The sequence below is a fragment of the Doryrhamphus excisus genome, linkage group LG21 (assembly GCF_037039965.1).
Source record: "Doryrhamphus excisus strain RoL-2023G ecotype Guam linkage group LG21, RoL_Dexc_Guam_v1.1, whole genome shotgun sequence".
Lineage (NCBI taxonomy): Eukaryota > Metazoa > Chordata > Actinopteri > Syngnathiformes > Syngnathidae > Doryrhamphus > Doryrhamphus excisus.
The window spans coordinates 401,188-418,068 of record NC_136377.1 but is presented as its reverse complement, the minus strand read 5'-3'; the positions used below and the strand labels follow the sequence as shown (position 1 = coordinate 418,068).

Below are 16,881 nucleotides of genomic sequence, written 5' to 3'. Positions count from 1 at the left end.
TTCAACCTTATGCTGCTAAAATGATGATATTTATATATTCGGAGGTTAGAATGTGTCATGAGCCAATAAAAATAAAAAACAGCCAAGAGCAGCAACTGGCCCCCGGGCCACACTTTGGACCCCCCTGGCCTCGTCGCTGTGGAAACAGAAAAGGCCCAAAATGTCGCCCCACATCTGTAGCTGACTGACGGGTGGCTGACAAGATGTGTGTTTAAGATGCGTAGCAAAGCCTCCTGGAGGATGCCCGCACTGAGCGTGCTCACGGAGCGAGGGCGGGATGGAGGCGGTGAGGAGGTCACTTTTGCATGATGGAGGACCTCTCTCTCGCTCACACGGCCCAAATATTGTCTTAGCCCCCCCATCCTGTTGTCACAACGATGAAGATGATGAAGAGCGTTTGCCCGGACCACCTGGATGGAAGGGGGCCGAGCGCTGCGAGCGTCTGGCCAGGGACCGCCACTCTGGAGCGGAACCTCTCACCAATCCATCAGCAGCCATAACGAGCTCCTTCAGCACCTCGCCAGCCTCCTCGCCAGCCTCCTCGCCAGCCTCCTCGCCAGCCTCCTCGCCAGCCTCCTCGCCAGCCTCCTCGCCACCCTCCTCGCCAGCCTCCTCGCCAGCCTCCTTGCCAGCCTCCTCGCCAGCCTCCTCGCCAGCCTCCTCGCCAGCCTCCTCGCCAGCCTCCTCGCCAGCCTCCTCGCCAGCCTCCTCGCCAGCCTCCTCGCCAGCCTCCTCGCCAGCCTCCTCGCCAGCCTCCTCGCCAGCCTCCTCGCCAGCCTCCTCGCCAGCCTCCTCGCCAGCCTCCTCGCCACCCTCCTCGCCAGCCTCCTCGCCAGCCTCCTCGCCAGCCTCCTCGCCAGCCTCGCCAGCCGTTATCATCATCTCTCAGTCGCCCGATGAGACCAGCTTCGCCAGTTCATCAAAGGCTGCCGCCGTTTGACGACCGAATTTGGACGTCCACAGCCGCGCCTTCCAAAACGGCACGTCCAAAACGGCACGTCCAAAACGGCACGTCCAAAACGGCACGTCCAAAACGGCACGTCCAAAACGGCACGTCCAAAGCCAAGCCAGACTCAAAGAGAATAAAGAGCCGGAGATCATCAAAGTCAGGAATTTAATCAAACTAGGCGGAAAGGCGGGAAAGTTTCAGCGCTTCGACTGAAAGGAAGCCCATGCGTCAGCAGATGGAGACCTGGAGTAAGAATTAGGTCTGATGACCTCACTTTGGGGGGGGGGGGGCACTTCATTAAATAGTCCTTCATCCACTTCTTTTTCAATGATCAAGCATTCATCATGGTGGCGTTGGGCAGCAGCACCAGGAACCAGGAACCAGGAACCAGGAGCCAGGAACCAGGACCAGGACCAGGACCCAGGGTCAGGAACCAGGAACCGTGCTACTTCAACTACAGCATGTACAGTGTATACTCCATGTGGAGATGTGTGTATGTGTACACAGTACGTGTATATGCAGCAGTAGGAAAAACCAGATGATTTTCCTTTCTGAATGACTGGTTGTTGGGATCATCCATCCCGACCAAGTACTGTCCATCATATCTGTCCATCATATCTGTCCATCATATCTGTCCATCATATCTGTCCATCATATCTGTCCATCATATCTGTCCACTTTTCACTTGAATTGGTCACGGGCCTACAGACGTGTTGACATGTTGGCCACGCCCCCTGTATGCTAACCACTTAATGCCACAGCACAAATTGGCCGCCCGGTACTCTCTGCAGGTGAGTGACTAAACAGTCCAGGCCACTAGGTCGGGGAAGTATGGATAATATGTTTATGTATGATACAAGTATAATAATAATGTATAATACCGTTCATATGAAATCAAATCATATTTTTTATTAACTGTAATATATCATATTTTGCTAGCTAGCTGATCCCGACGGATTGATTCTCAAATTCTCTTTCAATCGGCCATCTTAACCCGTCCCCCCCCCCCCCCCACCCCCCAACCACTTTTAATTTTTCCGCAGCCCTCAAGCTTCCGAGAAGAAACGCAATCTATTTGATCTATGCTGGCCGAGACGTACGCCCCCCAATCTCCATCTACCCCCTCACCCCCTCCCCCCCCCCGCCGATGGAGATAAATCAGCATTTGAAATGCAACGTGTGGCGATCTCGCTTGGAGATGAACACACGTTACGTCCTCATGCAGGCTAACAGTGGAGGGTGATTATTATGATTATGATTATTAATATGATAACAACAACCTCCGGAGGTTGTGCACGCTGGCGACCTGCCGTGCACACACCAGCTGAGGTGTCATTGCCGTTGCGTTCCCATGGCAACAAGCCCACTGAAGGCAAAAGGAGGATGGCGGCCATCTCTCCAAGAAGCCATTTCATCACCGACCTCCACCTGCTGGTCGCCTGGGAAGGTTAACGAGCGCCCGGCAGGACCACCGTTTGATTCCCAGGAAAAGTAAGAGGAGGAAATACGTGATACATACGACAGAAGTCATCACGTCGTCGTCTTCCTCCTCGTCTTCCTCCTCGTTTACCTCAAACGCTTGCCAAGAAAAACAACGGCGAGCGCCTTGAATTCCACTTTCAACCGTTGAGCTCGGCAGTTTGCACCGGCGGGGCAGCGGCGAGGGGGGCCCACAGCTCTGGGGCTTTGGGGCGCGCACGTCCCCGGTGGGGTGGCGGCACAGGGGGCCCACACCTTTATTCCATGATGATAGAATACATAAGATGCTCCATGAATCCACGGGGGGCGGAGTGCTACAAGAACGCTCAATTTTAATCAATTAGCTCAATTAGCAGGCGCCGCTTAGCAAGACGTTTCATTTAGACATTTAGAGGATCAAACGTGTTCATTCATCGGACATTACATCAACTTCCTGCCGAGGAATCGGATAACTGTATGTTTACATAACGCGAGGAGGCTCATTGTATGTTTATGCTACTTCCTGTTTAGTGATCACTATGCAATGACACGACTGCAGGCTACTTCCTGTGTTGTAACGTAGTCTGATGAGGCTAATTGTACGCTTCCGCTACTTCCTGCATCGTAATACCTTACGTCTACAGCTGACTGATTTTAGAATGTGTAGAGAAGCCTGCGTATACGCGGGCAGGCGGGTCCAAGGTGCGATGGCGTCCACGAGAGAGGAGCCTTTCCCTTCGTGCTGTCATGAAAAGATGAACTTGAAAAAGCGAGCGTTCGGACGCCTCATCTGGGAGCTTCCAGAACAAACTCCTGATTCCCGAGTGCGGGATGATGCTGATGTTTAAAGTGGATGAGTGAGTAAGGGAAAAGGAAACGAGGAGAGAGGACACAAGGACAAGAGTTGAGGACTGGACGGCCATGTCAGGGCTCCGAGGACGCGTTAGAGAGTCAAGCGTAGCTGCGGGGACGCTCGCCCACGCGGCCGCTTTGCACTAAAAGGACGCCGCTGCCGTGCCTGTCACTCACAGGAGGCCTCGCTACGCTGGCGTGACGAATGACCCCGCGGGCAAGAGCGAAATGACACTTTTTCTAATGTGTTCCACGTGTGTGTGTTCCACGTGTGTGTGTGTGTGTGTGTGTGTGCGTTGGCATTTTTAGCAGACGAGCTGCTCCTCCAAGGCGGTTGGAAAAGCTGCAGTGGTTTTTTTCCAGTTCACACAGAATACCATCACACACAAACACGCCTTGGATAAGGCTGACTGGGAGCGGAGCAGATAGCATATAGCATATAGCATATAGCATATAGCAGATAGCATATAGCATATAGCAGATAGCATATAGCATATAGCATATAGCATATAGCTATATTAAATTAAATTAAATAATTTGACAACTCCTTTTTTGTACTTTTTTCTGCCAATTATGACTTTATTCCATTCATATTTGGACTTTTTACCAACAATATGATCATCTTTGCCTCAAGCTAATATTCCTTGTTTTATTTTGTTTCTCATGTTATTCCTTCTGTAAAAAATGTCTTTAATATTTCAACTCAATGTAAAGTTCATGTTCCTAAAATTGCAACTTTTAACGTAAGATAAAAGGTTTAATATTTGAGAGCTGATATCGTTTCTTTTCTTTTCTATCCAACTATTTCAACTTTCGGCATTTGGATTTTCTTCTTGTAGTTATGACTTAATTACCGTAATATTTTATGATATTAATACAATATTATTCTCATATTTTGTTATTTTTCATACTATTCTAACTAACACTGGCCTGCAGGTGTGTGTCCAGCAGGCAGGGGGCAGCAGAGGGGGTGTCCAGGACCGAAGGCCGGTGCCACCTGTAGCCACGCTAAAAACAAGAGTAAAAAAAAGCTTCCTCTCGGAGGAAACCAGGAGGGATGAGCTAAAAAAAACAAGTCCAAAAAAGCCAATAACACGCACTGCTAGGTTTCCTCAGGCAGCTTGCGGGGTCGCCTCTCCCAGTGGGTCCTCGAATTAGACGCCTCTCCGTAGTCCATAGCGCCGTGATGCAAATAGACCCGCTGGCCCCCCAAGTGCTGCACTTGCTAATGGCGGCTGCCAAGGGCGCCACGGGCGCCAAGGGCAGGCCGACACGCTGCACTCCACTTTGGGTTGGCAAATGCAACGGCAAAAGGCACCACGTTCAATCCCCACGTGAACGTTTGACATTTCCATCATGGAAGTCGGACATCACGGGACAAACGGAGGCTGACTTTGGATGAGAGTGGGAATGTACCATCCATCCATCCGACCGTCATCCATCCATCATCTGTCCACCCATCCATCCATCCATCCATCCGACCGTCATCCATCCATCATCTGTCTACCCATCCATCCATCCATCCATCCGACCGTCATCCATCCATCATCTGTCCACCCATCCATCCATCCATCCATCCGACCGTCATCCATCCATCATCTGTCTACCCATCCATCCATCCATCATCCATCCATCACCCATCCATCCATCCATCCATCCGTCTGTCATCCATCCATCACCCATCCATCCATCCATCCGTCTGTCATCCATCCATCATCCATCCATCATCTGTCCATCCATCCATATCATGATGTTGTCAGCAACATGAATGATAGGTTACTATCATGTAATCGTGATTGTAGTACTGAAGTACTGCAAGGGAGTCGCAATGGAGCGGTTTACTATTCCCAAGGCAGCGGGGGGGGGGGGGGGGTGACGTGCAGCTTGTCCGTGGGTGGTGTTGGGGGGAGTGGAGACTGATGTTTGTGAGGCGAGGGACCAGAGTAGGAACCACGGGACATCTCTATCTGGGACAGGACATCCATTGTCTGCCGTAATGAATGGGGGGGTAGTGGGGGGGGGGGGGGGGTAAATGAGGTAAGGCTCACGTTGGCTTCAAATAGAGAAAGAGGAGGCGGGACAGCTCGTTAATAAGCCTGCTGTAACAAATAAAGGGATGTCGGGGGGCCCCGCGGGGGGGCTCATGGGGGGGATACCGGGTCGCCTGGACAGAATCAAGCTCTTATCGGACCGCCAACTTTTTCACTTTCCGGCGTTTTGACTTTGCTAACTTCCTGCATCCAGCATTTCCTGTCTCCATGCAGCCTCCGTCAGACGCGTTCAAGGACCAGGAGATCAGCCGATCCCGCTCTTGGGGGCCCAGCTAATGGCGTCAGGGTCCGAAGGGCTAGCGAGACGGCACGGCGTTGACGGCTAATGCAATAAGCGGCGCCGCCACAATAAAGACTAATCAGCGGCGTGGAGAAGCGGCTCTCAAAGTGACTCACGCAGCAAAGGGATAATGGAGGGGGGGCAGGGGGGGTTCCCAGAAGGCCTCCGCTCCAAAACAGCCATTAAGCAATTTGTTCCATCTTCCTGGACAAAACACTAAAGGTCATTTTCCAAAGCATGCGGCCTGCGTGCCCTCGTTGTACGGCAGGAGCGGCCGTTTGACGAGAACCTGCTAAGTCGCCTCGTAGCCAAACAAAGGGGGGGTGGGGCACTGCAATATGCGTCCCAGGCCGGGGGGGGGCGGTGCCAACATCGGGCACCCCAAACGGGCCAGTCAGAGATAAAGAGGGCTGTCAGATGACGACAAATTGATGAATTGATGAATTGATGAATTGATGATCACCACTTGCAACTTTGGCTAAAATATTTTAGTCTCAATAAGCACCCGACTTGATGGACACAACAACAGGACTTTACTGCAGCTTTGCATCATCCCCAACAGCCCATCATAAAAACCAATGCAGGCACACGTGCACACACACGTGCACACACACGTGCACACACACGTGCACACACGCTTTAGTCCCAAAAGGGAAAATATTAAACAGTTGACGGTGTTATATTTGTAAAGGAATTGTCGTGTTGTTTATGCTGGTATATTAATTTAGATATTTCACTCTGTCAAAGTGAAAGGTATGCTCCCTTTTTCCAGTTGGGAGCTGATATTTACCTGAAACTTACCTATGTTCTACTGCTGATTACTAAAGAAGGGAAAAAGGTAGAAACTAACTTTTTTTCTAATCTTTCTTTCGGTAGCATCCATGTTTATATAGCCATGTACGCCTTGAAAGATCACGGCCCACCACGGCCCACCACGGCCCACCACGGCTCACCACGGCCCACCACGGCCCACCACGGCCCACCACGGCCCACCACGGCCCACCACGGCCCACCACAGACCACATCGGCCAGCGTAAGTCCCTAATGTGGAATAGCAATGCGCGGTGATGTCGACCAGGAATCCCTCCCGGCTTAACGCGCTGATTAAAACCGGCGCCACGACGGCATGTGAGCGTGCATGAGAGAGGACAGGAAGAGACCCGGCCTGTCTCTTTACACAGCCGCACCTCGGGGGGATTAGGATGGACATTTAATCTGACCTGGATAATGACACTTGAAGGAAGCGTGGAAGACCACCTCGGCTGCCTGGCAGCGACAGGAACCTTCTCTTCTGTCAACGGCAGCCATTGACCAAAATCACGTCACTGGACAGCACGGCCTCGGCTTTTACGTTCCCTCCTTCCAAAAGGTCCAAGAAAAGCCAAAAGCTTTGAAACCCAAAGGGAATCTTGTCAATCCAATGGATCCACTCCAGGCACACAAAATAGGAACAAAGGAACACATTTGGCACAGGGGGGTGTCCAAACCTTCACCCAGCTGGGGCCACAGCAGAAAAATGGACGGGGAATTAAGGGAATAAAGTCAAAATATTGTGGGAATAAAGTAATAATATTATGGGAATAAAGTCATAATATTATGGGAATAAAGTCATAATATTATGAGAATAAAGTCATAATATTAAGGGAATAAAGTCATAATATTATGGGAATAAAGTCATAATATTATGAGAATAAAGTCTTATATTAAGGGAATAAAGTCATAATATTATGGGAATAAAGTCAAAATATCAAGGGAATAAAATCACAATATTAAGGGAATAAAGTCATAATATTGAGGGAATAAAGTCTTAATGTTAAGGGGGAAAAATGGGGGAATAAGGTTGTAATATTATGGGAATAAAAACATAATATTATAAAAACACAAATATTATTTAAGAAGAAAGATGTAATATTTAGAAAAAAGAAAGCCAGCCAAAATCCATCCATCTATTTTCTATGGCCCTTATTCTGACAGGTGGGGGGGGGTGCTGGAGCCTATCCCAGCTGTCTTGGGCGAGAGGCGGGGTCCACCCTGGACTGGTGGCCAGCCAATCCCAGGGCACATATAGACAAACAACCATTCACACTCACATTCATATATGAGAATAATGAATAATGTTTTCCCAGACGTGAGATGGAATGAATGGAGGGACGCCTGCGCTACCTGCGCTGCCTGCGCTACCTGCGCTGCCTGCGCTGCCTGCGCTACCTGCGCTGCCTGCGCTACCTGCGCTGCCTGCGCTGCCTGCGCTACCTGCGCTGCCTGCGCTGCCTGCGCTGCCTGCGCTTCCTGCGCTTCCTGCGGTACCTGAGTAGCGCGTACCTTTGAAGAAGCAGTCCTTGCTGTGCACCACGTAGACCCGCCTCCTCTCCAGGCAGGCGCTCCTGTAGACCTGGCAGTGGTTCTCGTAGAAGCGGCCGTCCGAGCCGCACACGGGCACGAAGGAGGGGCGGCACTTCTCCTGGCACACGCACTCGGCCCGCCCGCTCCCGGCCGTCAGGGCGCACCGGCGACCCCGTCCGCAGTACGTCCTCCGGCAGGGACCGCCGTCTGGGCCAGGGGGGGCTTGGAGGAAGGACAGAAAGGGGAGAGACTTACTTTAGTATTTATTACCTCCACCAAGGCCAACATTCCACATTCCTGGCTCCTTGGGGAACAAACACAGCGGTGACCGGTGGCGTTCCGGCCGCCGCTGCTAGCGTTCATTTGGCCGAAAGGCAAAGCAAATGATGACGAAGGAGACGTACGATTCCACCGCAAGCTAAGATGACAAATCTGGGTGGGGGCCGCTGGAACAGATGAATTGAGTTGATGTCGATGGTAAAAGGAGGCCGCGGCTCTTTTATCAGAATGAAGGATGTATTCCCTAATTGGGAGGAGGGCAGCCTGTGGGGGAGACGTTGATTTCCTGCTTATCCACCTCACTAATTGTTGGCCATCGCTGGGAAATGCAAACGAGCCGCCTCCCCCGGCGACCTCTGCGTCGACGCCAAGGTCGGCGGCGATTACAAGACGGTTTGTATTCTCCGGGCGCCGGAGATTAAACGCTTAGTGCGGGAGAGCCTCCGGCGGCGGCACTCGCCCACCGCCGCCGCTTCTCCTTCATCCCCTCCTCGTACTTCCTTCCCGCAGCCCGTCGTGGCAGCGAGGGAGACGCCCGCCAAGGCGACGCAACAAAAGGCGATAAAAGTTAGCTACAAGGCGCGAGACGCTTGACATTTACGCCCGTGCTTTGTCTCAAAGATGGCGTGGGTTTGTTTGAAAGGCTAAAAATGCCACGCGCTAATCCCGCCCGGGCGACTATTGTTGTCGTATTGACTCCCAATGGCCGCCCTCTGCCGCCCGTCGGGGGATGGCGACTTCTCAATCAGTGATTGTGTAAGCTAATCACGCCTTCGCAGGACAACGCCGCTGCGGCCCGTTTGGACGCTTTATCGTCTTGACATTTTGACAGCCGAACATCTTCATTTGCTTCCGTGTCCTGCAGCACATGGCGGCGTGCAGACCATGGCGGCGTACAGATGTCAGTATGGTAAGATACGGTATCAGACAGCGATACCATCCATCATATTGTATTAATACAGATGCCGGTATGGTAAGATATGGTATCAGACAGCGATACCATCCATCATACCGTATTGATACAGATGTCAATATGGTAAGGTACGGTATCAGACAGTGATACCATCCATCATATTGTATTAATACAGATGCCGGTATGGTAAGATACAGTATCAGACAGCGATACCATCAATCATACCGTATTGATACAGATGTCAATATGGTAAGGTACGGTATCAGAGAGCGATACCATCCATAATACCGTATTGATACAGATGTTGGTATGGTAAGATACGGTATCAGACAGCGATACCATCTGAGGCATATTTTATCCATGAGGAGACTGAGGGCAGCAGGAGGCATGGAGTAGAACCAGCAGCTTGGTGGGCGAGCGTGAGGAAGTGAGTGGAGCGGTGCCGAGTGGGGACCGTGTGATGGTTCCTAATCAAAGATAGTTGCATGGAACAGACCCCCCCGCCCCCCCCACGTCCGATAGCGCCCTAAACGAGTCCATTTGTGTGAAAATGAAGTCGTTATTTCCCAGCCAGCCTGGCGGCTAATTAGGGAAGGTATTTGTTTTCTGGCCAATTACATCAACGAGACGACGTGATGTTTGCTCACAGCAGCCGTCCTGATGGAAAGACGTCCTTGGGACGGCGTGGAGAGGAGTCTTCCCGCTTCGCCCACTTCTCACGTCGGAAGAACAGGAGATGCTGAGGAAGTTCAGGGAAAGTTCAAACTCTCTCTTTTTTTTATGCACGGCAGACTGAAAAGCCGAGAAGTGAAAGTTGCGAACGGAGACGTAAAATAAAGCTGCAGATGTTTCCATCTTCTAGTCACTTTCAGCGTAACCTCATTGAGGATGCGCTTTCATTGCATGCTAACGTGATTACAAGTCGACACTGTGAAATGAAGTGGGGCGGGCGGGGGAGGGAGGGGGGAGGGGGGTGCGGCCTCTGCAATCAGCAAAACTCAAGAGCTCCTTAAAAAAGACGTGATGATCAAGGAGTTCTCCCCTAAAGCTGAACAATACACAGCCTGCAGACGTGTACTCTACTCTTACACCCACGGTACCCTGGGGGGGGGGGGGGGGGGGGCTGCGAGGCCACACTTCTTCTGTTTCAAGTGGGTGCACCTCCCAGCCTGATGAACCTCCGTACCTGACGGAGGTAAAACATTTGAGATATATATTTCATTTTTAAATATTTTGGTTCTATCCTTTATTTTTTAGTATGAAATATTTGTAACACATCTTCTTTACGCTTTTTCACGTTTCCACCTCTTATTATTAGTAATTATTATATAAAGTCATAAAAAGTGATATATAAAGCGCAACTGAAGGTTCCATGGTGGCCTGTTTGACCCTGGAACAGACTATTTGTATTTCCATTGCTCTCTTTGAAAAGGGAAAAAAATCAATAACAGTAATCCAGGAAAGATTATGTTCCGTTGTAGGAAATATCCAGAAAAGGAATGCTCTGTAAGTCAGATGTACCCCCCCCCAAAGCCATCCATCCTGTGGGCGACCCCGGCCGCCACCCGACAGCGACAATACGGAAGCAGACAAAAGAGTCGGCGACGGAACATCCCGGAATTAGACGTTGTGAATAATTCATTAGCCGCCATCGGCCTCCCGTTCAAGTGACAGCTCTTATGTTCAAGTGATGATTCTCGCCTCAAGCTACCCCGACAGGAAGTAGACAGGTAGCCCTTTCTTCTTTTTGGATTAAAAGCATCAGGAAAATGAAAAAATGGAAAGGTGACGTGCACACACACGCACGCACGCACACACACACACACAAAGATGGAATATACATGAAAACAGAACAGGCTGCATGGAAAACAGCCGTTGACAGGCGGCTGTCGGCGGCAGGCAAAGCCAGCAGACGGGTGTCGTACGGAAGAGTGATGGACGGGAAAAGTAGGCCGCAAGGAGGACGGCTAAAACAGCGTGGGGGGGGGGGGGGGTCCATGGCGAAACACTTTGTCAGGAAACCGCCATGTGTTGCCAAAATGGCGGCATAGCTGGAGCAGCCACTAGCTGCCTCGTCAGCATCAAACACGTGTCCTCGTAGTGTATTTCACGCGCCTTTGCAGATATCCAACTAATGTGTACTATTCAAGTATTGAAGTACATTTTACACATGCTAACCTGAATGGAAGAAGCTAACATGTCACTAACGTCATTCCGTAATCACGAACACGCAAAAACAAACCTCACCTTGTACCTTAGTCTCATATACTAGTCTAGTACAGTCTAGTATCATACAGTACAGTCTAGTACAGTACAGTATCGTATAGTACAATATCATCTCATACAGTATCGTATAGTAAAGTAAATGACAGAATCCGCTACTATAGCATTACTACATGGTACTGGTATGAAAGATACTGCAATAAAGTGATATTTCTAAGATATTTGGTCGTCATGGTCACCATTAAAATGACACAGCAGCAAAGCCAATCAAGGAGAAAGCTTCCGAGGGACAGCCACAAAGCGGTCAGACTGTTTGCGTGTTAGCGTGCATAAAGCCTGAAGGGGCGGGGCTTGGAAGACCCTGCGTGATGTCAGGATTAGCCAGGCTGCCTGACGAAGCGGGCCAGAAAGGAAGCGGGGGGGTTGGGGGGTTGGGGGGTGTTCGGACGGGACTGATGCTTGGAATCCCAAACAAGTTGTCGCGCGTGGAGACGCCACGAGAGATGACGATGATGATGATGAACTATACGGACAAAAGTATTGGGACACCAGGCCATTCCGCATACAGGAAGTGATGGTGGGGGGGAGGTGACGTCAGCCCACTTCAGGCACCAAAATGAGTCCTGTTTGTTGGGCCCCCGCCCCCCAGGACCCCGTGCAAACCCACTGATGGGTTCAGCGAGGGGACAGGACAGGAACACTCAGCTTCAATCTGATCACCATCCATAATGGATGCCAATGTAAATATCTTATGAAGGAGCGCCATGGAGAAAATGAGTTTGTACACGCGGGGTGGGGGGGGGGGGGGCTTACACGTACACGCCACGCACGCCACACACACACACAGTAGTAGTGTGAGTAGTGTGTGTGTGAGTAGTGTGTACATGTAATATTAATGCTCTTAATGGATGGGACGTGTGAATGTCTTCTTGTTCCTTAAACTTCAAGCGTTCCCCAAACAATGCACTTTTACATTTGGACTTCATTCACATGAAAAAAAATACAACAAACGCCAAAAAGCTAACTATTTGTGTACCCCCCCCCCCACACACACACACACAACACAAAAGTTGTACCTGCAAATGACTGCCAAATAGTTTTTTGGCAAAATGTACATGTAATCCGTTTGAAGCCGCAGGCAGCAAACAAATATACAAATATACCTCCTGACGGCTTAGCTAGCATTCTTGCTGCAAACGCACGATAAACTACTTCCTGTCTGCTGGCCAACGCCAGCCAGCCTTCCCTTTAAGGCCTTCTGGAACAAAGACCAGCGTGAAGGCAGATATCGCCGCTGGGAGATTGCTCTACAAATCCAATAACCACCACAGTCCCCAACTGGCAAAGGTGTGGCTGTAGGCAACCTCTTTATTTTTCCAGTCATGCGTGTTCCACGCGGCGCTAGTCATGCTGACTCATCAGTTTAGCACCATTACAACATCGGTGGTGTTGCATGGCCACGCGGTGAAAGTTTGCCTTTCCACTTTCTCATGCACTCTAAATCATTGTCATTTATGACGCAATAACGGCCTCTCCCCACTCGCTGCGTTAGCATGCTAGCATGGCCGCTAATTCCTCACACACACTAAAATGATGAGTTTATTTTGTCATAAAAATATTGATATCAACTTTACTCTTTTGATGTTTGTGCAACGTCAGCACTTTTTCTTCATATTTGACTTCATTCTTCATTTTGTTGAAATATTAACCAACAATAAAAAAAAGAGCAAAGACTGACGTTGATAGGAATCAGCTTCCCCACCTCCAGTAAGACAAGGCTGAGACGTCTGCGTCTTATATGCGGCATACAACTTCCTGGCGTATCTTTACAACATATGACAGCGGCACACTTGCAGGCGGCCCTTTTTCCCGATGTGGCCCTCGCTGGAAAACCCTTTGGACAGCCCTGGGCCCCAGAAGGATGCAAAGTGAAAGTGTTTATTTTAAGGCCTCATGTTAGCGTTAGCATTGACTGCAGAGGCCGGTTAAGGTAAAGGAAGTTTAGCACTAAAAGGCTCGGCTCAGTACGCCAACGAGAGAAACGTCAACATGTCTGCCTGCCGGCCATGATATGATGAGCAGGGAAGCAGCGCTAAGCCCCGCGAGCCCCCGCAGGGGCACACTAAAAGCCGCCCCCCGCCCCGCCAGTCATCAATCATTCAGGACGAATCAGGGTGAGAATAAGTTCACCGGCGAACGCCACGTCATTTTTACGAGGCGACGTCTCGGCCAGCATAAAGTTTGCATCAGACCCAAATGGCCGCCGTCGGTCGCCCACCAGGATGAGCATTAGCTCGATTACCGCCAAGGAAAACAGCCATGACAGGCGGGGGACAGGGGGGGGGTCTGCTGGGACGGGGCGTGAAGAGGATGCGGGACGCCGCCACGGGCCAAAGGAAGGAAGAGGAGGGAGAGTTGGCAAGGCTGGAATATTCAGGTAGAAATAAACGACGCTCCTGAGAAGACCAACACATCATTGGGCAGGCCGGTTGCCATGGTTACCCCCCCCCCAAAGCCCCGGCTGGGAAAACGCTGGATCGATCCAGATTGAATTAGAAAGTTTACTCTTGGAGTTAAGGCGAGTAAAAGCTACAACTCAGACTTCAGCCTAGTGGAGAAGATTGCGACCCAGCGGCCGGCATTGGGTAACGGCTGGAGGCCTGTCAATCAGGAGTCCTGGCTTTGGGACCAGGTTTAGCACAACTGCCGCCGGGATTGACTGGACCCACGTTTCATTAGAGTCAAGAATGCAGACTGCCCCCAAAGGGTTTCAATGTTGACCTTGATCGAGTGGTCCCAGGTTCGATTCCACTGACTGGCATCGGCAGAGAATGCAAAGTGCGAGCAATTTTTGATGTTTTTAACGTATAAAACGACTAGGATAGGAAATCAATGAGGCCCGTGACCGATAAAGGGCCATCTCAGAAAGGGCCTGGGGTTCCAGTCCACTCTGCCACTGTCCCATCCGGCCACCAAAGAGCCACACATTTGATTCTGCTAACCAGGGCAAAGGTAAACTAGCTTAGCCAACACTAGGTCCTATAGCCTCCGTCCACGATGTGGTACTAGCTAGTGCATGGGTGAAAAGGCAGACTAGGACTGCAGGATCGCAGGTTTGAGTCCACCGCTTAGCGTAAGGATACGAACGTGCCAAATGATCAGTTACAGACCGGACAGCCCCTGGCAACAAAGATACACGGGTTGGATTCCCCCAACTATCCTAGGCATAAGAATGTGGCCTGTGACCAAAAGGCCACAGGTCCGATCCCATAGACCGGCCCAGGTTGAAGTCTACCAAGTGGCGTAAGAATATTGCACTCAGAGCTACGATGCACCAGCATGTGTCCATGAACATGACGGTAGAAAGGTCATCTCAATCTTAATCCAACCTTGGCAACGTGGCAGCATGAGTGCCAGCCTGTCAACATAAATAGGGGGTCAAATGAGCTCTGGCAGGATTTGCATTTTGATGGACTTGTGCCGGCCTGGCTTTGCCCTCAGCTGGCTGAGAACATGCCAGCCAGCAGATAGCGCCGCTAATTAGCTAGCGCCACCACCACAATGGGAAGGAGCTCGATGGCTTCATTGCCTTATCGCTAATAGGCTGCCATTGATTTATGGGCACCACGGACAGCGCCCGTGCTGAGTCCAGCCGTCCGTTGGCTAAAACAACCTAATCATTTGCTCATGGGAATGTGGGACAGCATTCCAAGGTGGCTTTGACCTCGGAGACCCTCATTGTCATTTTTTACTGCATTTACTGCATTTACTGCATACTCATGTACTTTTATATCACGGGCGGCCACACTTCCTGTCATGATCCGTGTTGTCGCTTTACTGCCGCCTTCTGCCCTGTTGTTGCAGCGCACCTCTGACTGGCAGGAGGCGCACCTCTGACCGGCAGGAGGTGCACCTCTGACCGGCAGGAGACGCACCTCTGACCGGCAGGAGGCGCACTTCTGACTGGTAGGAGGCAGTCCTCTGACCGGCAGGAGGCGCACCTCTGACTGGTAGGAGGCGCACCTCTGACCGGCAGGAGGCGGTCCTTGTCTGCTCACACCTGCTGCCAATTTACTTCCTGGCCTTCCAAGCTTGGTAGCCAGACTTACTCTTCGCCAGATTGTCCCTCAGGCTACCTTTCTTGTTATTTATTTATTTTAACATTTTGACTTTATTGTTGCTGTTTTGTCAAATTATATTTTTGGGATGTACCATGGGACAATAAAAAAAGAGCCGCAAGCCCCACTTTGGACACCACTGGTCCACCCAATCATTTTCATGCTCGGCTCCGCTAAGCCACACAGAAGACAAAGGACAGGGAGAGCTGGCAGGTAGATAGTCGTTCATGATTCTTGTCCATGGATCCTCATTTTGCTCTTGTTGGGTTTTGTTTTTAAATGACAACTTCCTTTTGTTTAGTTTGTTTCTACTCATAGTAGCCCCACCCGGCACACACGCAAGCACCCAAGCACCCAAGCACCCAAGCACCCAAGCACCCAAGCATCCAAGCATCCAAGCACCCAAACACCCAAGCACCCAAGCACCCAAACACCCAAGCACCCAAGCACCCAAGCATCCAAGCACCCAAACACCCAAGCACCCAAGCACCCAAGCATCCAAGCATCCAAGCACCCAAGCATCCAAGCATCCAAGCACCCAAGCACCCAAGCATCCAAGCACCCAAGCACCCAAGCATCCAAGCACCCAAGCACCCAAGCATCCAAGCATCCAAGCACCCAAGCACCCAAGCACCCAAGCACCCAAGCACCCAAGCACCCACACGGACGCACAAAAGCACCCAAACACCCAAGCACCCAAGCACCCAAGCACCCAAGCACCCAAACACCCAAGCACCCAAACACCCAAGCACCCAAGCACCCAAGCACCCAAGCACCCAAGCACCCAAGCACCCAAGCATCCAAACACCCAAGCACCCAAGCACCCAAGCACCCACACGGACGCACAAAAGCAAATGGCGGGAATGGAGGAGGACAATCACATGACACGTCTAGTGCCGTCGTGTTGCTTCCTGCTGGCTTTTTCTGACTTTCATTTCTAGAAATCAGTTGCACATCTCTCCTAATTCCTGCCCCCCCCCCACCCCCACCCCCCGCTTCTTAAATATGTCTCTGGCGACGGTGGAGGCAAACGTGTCCTGATTGTTTTCACGACACGACGACTGAGAGAAGACTTGACACAAGCCGAGTGTGACAGGAGTGACAACAAACAGCGGGATGATAAATGATGGCTGCTAATTCTACTTGGCGTCTTTCCGTTTCTCTCCTACAGGAAGCGCCGGCGAAGGAAGCCGTGATGTTGCAACCGTATCGCGCCGCCATCACAAAGTCATCACTTAACAAAAACACAACAAACAGCAGCAGCACAGGTGGAAAAGGCAGTTTTGGCAATAAAGTCATTTTAGTACCAAGAAAAACTAAATCATTTGCCATTTTGGGGAAATTAGGCTGCTGAAAAAGTTATCATGGAAATAAAGTTATTTTTCCTCATATGGAAAAATCATGAGTTTATTGTC

At 50.7% G+C, this 16,881-nt stretch overlaps 1 protein-coding gene across 2 annotated transcripts in view; it reads right to left on the bottom strand.

Moving 5' to 3' along the window:
• Positions 1-16,881, bottom strand: part of fstl4 (follistatin-like 4) — an 86,020-nt gene that overhangs the window by 25,884 nt on the left and 43,255 nt on the right. For both annotated transcript variants that reach the window (XM_078787917.1, XM_058087238.2), the window contains exon 4: positions 7,913-8,155. In XM_078787917.1, coding sequence (XP_078644043.1) covers positions 7,913-8,155 — 243 coding nt within the window. The remainder of the gene's footprint in view (positions 1-7,912; positions 8,156-16,881) is intronic.